Here is an 8,940-nt window from a genome sequence, read left to right as displayed (position 1 = left end):
CCAATCAGAAAATTTTTCTCAGACAGAAACTATCAAACGAGACCTTAATCCGTCCAATTTAAAGTTATATCCGACTCAAAATGAAAATTATCAAACACCCTTTAATCAAAATATTTAACATAAAACATAAATAGCAATTAAATCTTTACGTCATGGGGCACAAAAGTAGGGAAAAGTTATTAAATCATTTTTCCATACCAATAATTCTTCATGCACTTGTATTTTATGCAATAGCAATGGTATATTAGACTCATTCAACTCAATAAAGACCTATTATTGACTGAAATCTACAAAATGACAAATCATATCAATGTACAACTTCAATGCACTCTTTACAACTTAAAAATAGTCACCGCACCCCAAAATGCACGTCTCAAAGTACAAAAAGCATATGAGGACCACATAAAATACATGATTTACAACATCATTTCAAAAATAGCTAATCATTTTTCATTTAAAAAGATATGCAACAATAGAAAGCATGTGCACTTGTATAAAAAATTTGCAAAATAACATGTAAAATGTATGTTCTAAAACATCATTACAAATAAAGATAAATTTTACACAAAAGAAATACATTATAGTAATAATTACACTTAATCCAAATACTAAAAGCACGTAAAATACATGATTTACAACATCATTTCAAAAAAAGCTAATCATTTTTCATTTAAAAATATATACAACAATAAAAAGCATGTGCACTTGTATAAAAAGTATGCAAAAAGCACGTAAAAGGTATGTTCTAAAACATCCTTACAAATAAAGATAAATTTTACACAAAAGAAATACATTATAAGTAATAATTGCACTTAATCCAACTACAAAAAGCACGCAAAAATTGCTCAAAATGCAATCTTAAAATTAAATCTTGTTAGAATTCAAACATGGAATAACTCTTTTAATTCTAAGAAGAGCTTAAAATACATGTTTAAAATCAACATTTTCCCAAATAAAATAATAAAATTGTGGCCTAAAAAAATACAAACTCGATATAAAAATACAAAGAAAAATAAAACAAGCAAGGGTTAACATAGTTTACATGATCGAAATAATTAGATACACGGGATCTGTATCTACTAAGATCCCGTTTGATACGCATCTTTTCATGTCCAAACAAATTTTTCTGGCTGAATGGACCGGAAAGATTGTTTAATTTGCACAAAAAAAAATGTTTTTCCCGGTAAGATATGTCTTTCCTAGAAAGCCCCAAAATCATATCTTTCTGGCCGAATGGGCTGGAAAGACAATTATGCACCAAACCCCACCTCTTTCTTTCTTTCTTGGATTATTAATTTTTTTTTTAAATAATTTTTTTTTAAATTTATTTTTTATTACTTTTTTTCATCATCCAGCACAGTCAATCAGATGTACAATCAAACAGCATTGTATCTTTCCCAGTCAGAAAACTTTCCCAGACAGCACTTTACCAGACAACACTTTCTCAGACAAAAACTATCAAACGGGACTAAGTTTTTATTGGTTTGATCCAAAATTTTGATCAATATCTCAGGTCTCCAATCTATGGTCCCAATCTCTGGTCCAATATCTTTGTATCGATAATAAGTTCAATGAACAAATACATTTTTTAGAACATGATTTATGAACCAAGTAATAAGTTTTCTTTTATAGAAATGTTATTTTAACAATAAGTTACAATAAACCAAAATGATAATGACATAACTAAAGAGATGATTTAGACCCATGGTCATAGGCTGACCATAACTTTTCAAAAGGGTCCCACAAAGAATGCTACATGCAAAATTTGCATGAGTCCTGTTCCATTTTTTCCTTGTTTCTAATTTTCCTACTTCCCCCCACCTTCTTCAATTCCACTATAAATTGCAACCACCCCCACCTTCATTCCACACACACTAACATCACCTTTCCCTACACACACACACAACTTAAACACTCTGAAGAAAAAAATGGCGACATTCCCGATTGTGAACATGGAGAAGCTGAATGGAGAAGAAAGGTCTGCAACAATGAACTTGATCAATGATGCTTGTGAAAACTGGGGTTTCTTTGAGGTATGCAATCATCACTTGTACTCTATGCTATCATTTGTTGTAACTTGTAACTTATTATTGTTTTGTTGTATGTATGATTTATACTGAAGATTGTGCATCACGGGATATCGACTGAGCTTTTGGACACTGTGGAGAAGATGACAAAAGGGCATTACAAGAAATGCATGGAAGAAAGGTTTAAAGAAATGGTGGCTAGTAAAGGCTTAGAAGCAGTTCAAAGTGAAATTGAAGATTTGGATTGGGAGAGTACTTTTTATCTCCGTCATCTTCCTGAATCCAACATCTCTGAGATCCCTGATCTTGAAGATGAATACAGGTATATAGTATATACAATACATAATGATTATTAATTTATTATGATGATTTTTTTATTTATAGATTGTTGATCATTGAGATAAATGTAAAAATCGATACAGTTTGTTCGCCACGTAAGAGTGGAATAAAGAATTTATTCCGGAAATCTGGAATGCGATTCCGTTCGTTCATGTTGATAGATTAAAATCATATATAACTTTTATTTTATTTTATTTATATGATCTTCAATAACTACTAGTGTTTTTAAAATTAAATAAATTAAAAACTAAAACCAAATGACTTTTTTAGTGTTATAACTAAATATTTTTTCTACTATGATTCTATTTCAAAATATCATGGTATTTACTTTTGTAAACAATTGTTTTAGATGACAATTCTTTTTATTATTTAAAGTTATATTATAGGATTTATATTCAACCGACATCAATATGTGTTCATATACGATTTATTTAACGATATCTAGTTTGCTTAAAGTTTATTTTTATGAAATAATAAATTGGTTTATTTATCATTTTCGTTTTATCTAGCGTTTTATTGTACATTATTTTGTTATTACAAGCCAACTAGATATGCTAACAAAGCTAATGATCCATTCCATTAATTACTTTGTTCATTCCACTCTTTCAAATTCTATTCCATTATAACAAAGAGACCCTTATGGTTTATGTGTGATTACAGGAAGGTGATGAAGGAGTTTGCTAAAGAAATTGAGAAACTAGCTGAAAATATCTTAGACATATTATGTGAGAATTTGGGATTAGAGAAGGGTTATCTCAAGAAAGCTTTCTATGGCTCCAAGGGCCCCACCTTTGGGACCAAGGTGAGCAACTATCCTCCTTGCCCCAAGCCCGATCTTATCAAGGGTCTGCGGGCCCACACCGATGCTGGCGGTGTTATATTGCTCTTTCAGGACGATAAGGTCAGTGGGCTCCAGTTACTTAAAGATGGAGAATGGATTGATGTGCCACCTATGCATCATTCGATTGTCATCAACTTGGGTGATCAACTTGAGGTATATATTACAACAATTTAAACCAAACTCCATTTAAACATATGCAAAAAATAGCAACATACTATCATTGATTTGTTTTTTTTTTATAACAATCTACTTCTATTTGTTCCTATCACAACATTGTTTTTTGAAAAATTGATCTAAATGTAGCAATGTCATCCAAATAGAAAGGTATAGCTTGATAGAACTTTCAAAATATAATGTCTTAATGAGAAATAAATTGAAAGTGCAATGCAATAATTTAGTAGATTTTTCAAAGTACAAGGGCCTTAATAAAAAACCAAAAGTACAATAATATAACAAAAAAAATTAAAATAGGATGTTATGCTACAATGCTATAGTTTGGGTACATTTTTAAAGTATGTACATTGTTGTAATCAAAAGAAATGAAAATATGATTTTATAATACACAAATATATTGCAACTTCTTGCATTTAGCCCAAGTATAGAGTATTGCAATAAAATGTTGTACTTCATGTTTAAAGAATCATACCCGTTTCTTGAAACAATAAAGGGTGTACTAAAAACATTATCTTTCTTTTTCAGGTGATTACAAATGGAAGGTACAAGAGTGTGATGCATAGAGTGATTGCTCAAACAGATGGGACCCGCATGTCGATTGCATCATTTTACAATCCGGGCAGTGATGCTGTGATCTACCCTGCCCCAGAACTAGTAAACAAAGCAGAAGAGAAAAACAATATCTACCCGAAATTTGTGTTTGAGGATTACATGAAGCTCTATGCACAAGTGAAGTTTCAGGCAAAAGAGCCCCGATTTGAAGCTTTTAAGACAGCTATGGAAGACACCATCAGGGTCGACCCAATTGCAACTGTTTAAGATCAAAAACCTTCAGTAATGGTGTTTGTGTGTCTGCGGATTTAATAAAATAAAAGGTTTATACATAAAAAAAAAGGAAATTAAATTAATGTGTTGGGAGTATATTCATAGGTGTTGTGTTTCTAGTGTCTTGCAGGCATCTATGTATGAATGTTTGTATAAGAACACCAAATCTTGGAAATGCCCTAATAACATAATGACATAATTTCTGTGTTTTTCCAATATCAATGTTTGCTTAATAGAAACTCAATAATCCAGCTCCTGCATGTGAACAATGACAAACATTGCGAAATGAAATTCAAAAAAAAAATGGAAAAAAAATAAACATCTTTTGCAATTATATTGGGAACATGTTCGTCTTTAAAAATGATAATGTCATTTCGAAAGAAAATAAAAGAAAAGTAATTTTGCAGTTTCCTAATTGACCCATTGCAAATGGGTGGTCATTTGGTGATATTGGTCAAATAGTTTATCAAATTAGAAAATGTTACATATGCCCATATTTATGATTATCAGATTATCCATTAACTTTTGTAGCAAAACCAATGCAAATCAAGAGTATGCTTATCATATTAGTTATGCGAAATAACCCACAACACATAAACAAAATTAGCATCAGCTTAGAACTATTTGGCATATGAACAAAGTACGTATAAATGGACATTGGTGAGATCTTCAGTGCCAAATATGATTATAAGAAGATAGAGATGCACATTGACGGTACCAGTATCGGGTCAGTTTCGCAACAGTCTAGTTTTTTGGAGACTCTTTACAAACGGTTTCACACCGTTCTATTTAGACTGGTCTTTGTCTTTTCAATCTAGTATCGCAGTCTTTTTGTGCACATGTTTCAGTTCTTTTTCGATGGTTTTTGTTCTTTTAGTACTTTTAGTTTTGAGTGTTTCTGTTAACATTAAAATTTACAAAAAAATGATACACTAAAATTTAATAAAAATAATAAGGGAAAAAAGTTGGTTAATGTGTGATTAATAAATGTATAATTAACACTAAAATGATATGTATATAAACTTAGGGCTTATGTTTTTTAGACCGGTCTCGGATCAATCTTGTCTTTTTTTTAGACCAATATTGAAGGAGTCCGTTGTTATTATTATTATTATTTTGGATTGGTCCCAAAAGATCTTGTGCAAGTCTTTTTTTCGTCTAGTTTTCTGGGACTAGTCTATTTTCACACTAGTTCAGTCTCTGTCTTTTTCGGGACCAATCTTTTTGTTCATGTCTAAGTAGACATTACGACCCACAGAAATGGGCTCAATACCTCTAAACCCGATAAAATTGACAAAAAAAAATAAAAAAAAAAAAAATGGGTATGTAGCCATTAATTTGAGAGAGATTAAGATTGAGATTAATGAATCCAACAACTCCATGACAAGAAAGAAAAGTTAGGTGAAAACACCGAAATGAACGGATATGTATCGTCAATTCCAAAGATGAGAGCACTAGAATCCAATGCATGAACCTAATACACCCACAGTTGGTATGAGGAATTGAGGACCCAACTTAATGGGCCTCAGTATGTCAATTCTATATAATTAAGTATGAAAATGTGGAAACATCCCAAGTTAATGGGAGGAGGACCACCATAACCATGTAATCACGCGCGACATATCCTTGATCTTCAAAACTTGAAATGGACGTAAATGTAAACTGATAACAAAATAAAAGGGAATAGAGCTAGGGTTTATCATCTAAGGAAAAGGTATATTTCAATTAAAGTGAAAGACAATTATTTGGATAATTGCTAAATAAAAGCCACTATATTTTATTATGCCAACGTAAATAGTTGCAGTCTTTCTTCGAAGGACAAGCTTTTGAGTCAGTTTAGGCATGATTTGTTTTAGCATATACTATAACTATACCCCTATTATTTTGTATATATTTTAACTTACATCATTCATGAGGAAATCATCGTCTAATATTGGGCTCCCATACCAACATGTTCCATACAGACTACTAGATCGGGCCTAAACATTAATGGGCCACCTTCAAGTTAACACTCTGCGAGAATGGTCGGTGGCCAAGCCTCAGCCCACCTCCTAGTGTCATATGACTCATATCACACTCGGTCCAACAGTGACTGGAATTGTTTATTGCAATTGTATTTTAAGTTTTTATGATAGACAATTTTGTAAAAAAATGTCTCTAAATTTTTCAAAAACCTTTTTGACGTTTAAAATAAACCATGTTTTATATTTATATATAAATTATTTAGCAATATACTTATTAGATTAAAGTTTTTTTATTTATCTACATGTTATTATATATCAATTTAGTTTTATTTAGTTTTTTAGTTGTATATAACAAATAACATGTTTAAATGATAATTCCGTCTATTCAAGTCAACAAACTTAGTGATCAATTCAAATACCTTCTTCATTTTACTTTTTTGTGATTTCATTCCATTATTTATACCAAACAAACTCTTGTATTTTATTAATGAATAGATGAAGACGATGAAAGAGTTTGCTAAAGAAATGTGACAAACTACCTTTAAATATGAAAATGGGTTGATGTGCCACCTTTGCAGCATTCGATTGTCATCAACATGGATGGTCTGTGTATGGATTTAGTAAAGTAAAAGGCTATTAATAATAATAATAATAATAATAATAATAATAATAATAATAATAATAATAATAATAATAATAATAATAATAATAATTAAATGTGTTGGGAGTATATTCATAGTTGTGTTTTTGATGTCTTCCTCTTGCATACATCTAACTTTGAATGTTTGTATAAGAACACCAAATCTTTGGAAATGCCCGGATGACATAATTTTGTATTATTTTTTTATATTTACATTTTAAAGTTGTCAGTGGCACAAGAATGTCAAATCATTAAATATCCTAATGATAATCATTGGAACTTTAACCAAGTCAGAATGGTTGAGCGGTATAAATCGGGTTTTTTTCTTTACAGTAATGGTAGTGTTTTTCGTATGTTATTATCCTTTGATATTTTTCTACTTTCAATTTTATTGTTTGTATTTATTTAAAATTATCCGACTCATGACAAAAAAAAAAAAAAAAAAAAAAAAAAAAAAAAAAAAGACCTTGATTATGAGACATTTTTAAAAGTAAACTATACCCTTTTTCCAAAATTAAAAGAAAAAACGCAAATTGTTTAATTAGAAGAACATCAAATATTTAAGATTGTTGGAACTTTTTGTTATCATGATTGCTTTATTCGTCATACTAGGTATATAATTCATATATTACATGAGTTCATTTAAAAAAAATTAATTATGAAATTCTTAACATTTTGATAAATTTGAATTTATAAGAAAATTTAGAAAAATAATGAATTATTAAAATTAAAGCGTTTTTCTTTTTTAAATTTAAATTAATAATTTAGATAAATAAACATAGCAAAAGAATAAGGCTTTAATTTAAATTTTTTGAAATTAGAAGAAATATCAGTTAATGATATTGATATTATTTATTATTACATTTATTATAATTATTACATTTAAATATTATGTGAAATTTAATAAAATGTAAAAACCCATAAAATGTCATTTTGAAGAAAAAAGTTAATTGAGAAAAACCTTAAAATGACATCTGACAAAATTAATAAAAACGTGACATGTAACAAAAAGATTTTTATTTATTAGAGTAGATTTGAATATTCATTCTAACACTTTAGATATGTCAACCTCTAAAGTCCCACCAAGCTTAAATTGTTCAACATATGTTTCTAAATTGCTCTCTTATTAATCAAAACCGAGCTTACCCTTAATTTGTGACTTCTCAAAAGCATATATTATCACCGCAAAAGATATGTATTTGAGGTCTCATAACCACTGCCAACTCGCTGCCTCGTTGGCAGACACATCACGAACCATTTTCAAGTCATTCACGACTTTCACTAGCAAGTGATATGGACATATGGCACTATCGTGTCACGAATACTACTAAGGTCCTGTTTGATAGTTTCTGTCTGGGAAAGTTTCCTGACCGGGAAAGAAACCATGATGTTTAATTGTACATCTGATTGATTGTGCTGAATGATGAAAAAAAGTAATAAAACATAAAATAAAAAAATATAAAAAAAGCTATTTAAAAAAATTACTAATCCAAGAAAGAAAGAAAGAAAGAAAGAAAGAAAGAAAGAGGCAGGGTTTGGTGCATAATTGTCTTTCCAGCCCATTCAGCTAAAAAGATATGATTTTGGGGCTTTCTGAGAAATACATATCTTACCGGGAAAGACCCCTTTTTTTGTGCAAATCAAACAGTCTTTCCGGTCCATTCAACCAGAAAGATCTGTTTGGACCTGGAAAGATGCGTATCAAACGGGGCCTAAGTTGTCTTTCAAATTCTAAAATCTTGCTTGTAGTGCCAATTAAGTAAAAGCCTTTTTTAATAGTAATTTATTAGAATATCCAATCATGTATATTAGAATATTAAAATTAAATTAATTATATCAATTATTTATAAATATGCTAAATAAATTCCATATTATTATATACTTGATATTTGATAATGATGTATTCATTATATTACAAAGAAAAAACATCATAAATGGTCCCTGTGGTTTCCTAAAATCTGAAGTTTAATCCCCATGGTTTAAAAACATCATAGATGGTCCCTGTGGTTTCAAAACTTTTGACGATTGATCCTTATTGCTAACTCCGTTAAGTTTTGTCCGCTAATTGAAGGGTATTTTTGTCATTTCACTACCACAGGGACCATTTATGATGTTTTTGGTTATTTAAAA

The 8,940-nt window shown here is 29.9% G+C and overlaps 1 protein-coding gene across 1 annotated transcript; it reads left to right on the top strand.

Moving 5' to 3' along the window:
- Window positions 1–1,860: 1,860 nt before the first annotated feature.
- Window positions 1,861–4,422, top strand: LOC111890969 (1-aminocyclopropane-1-carboxylate oxidase 3). Its single transcript, XM_023887049.2, has 4 exons — window positions 1,861–2,033; window positions 2,123–2,349; window positions 3,027–3,360; window positions 3,907–4,422. The coding sequence occupies exons 1-4, from the start codon at window positions 1,929–1,931 to the stop codon at window positions 4,198–4,200; spliced, it is 960 nt and encodes a 319-aa protein (XP_023742817.1). The 5' UTR covers window positions 1,861–1,928; the 3' UTR covers window positions 4,201–4,422.
- Window positions 4,423–8,940: the final 4,518 nt, after the last annotated feature.

Source organism: Lactuca sativa, chromosome 7, assembly GCF_002870075.4.
Source record: "Lactuca sativa cultivar Salinas chromosome 7, Lsat_Salinas_v11, whole genome shotgun sequence".
In the NCBI taxonomy this organism is placed as follows: Eukaryota; Viridiplantae; Streptophyta; class Magnoliopsida; order Asterales; family Asteraceae; genus Lactuca; species Lactuca sativa.
The sequence above is the reverse complement of the archived record's forward strand: the minus strand, read 5'-3'. Positions and strand labels throughout refer to the sequence as shown.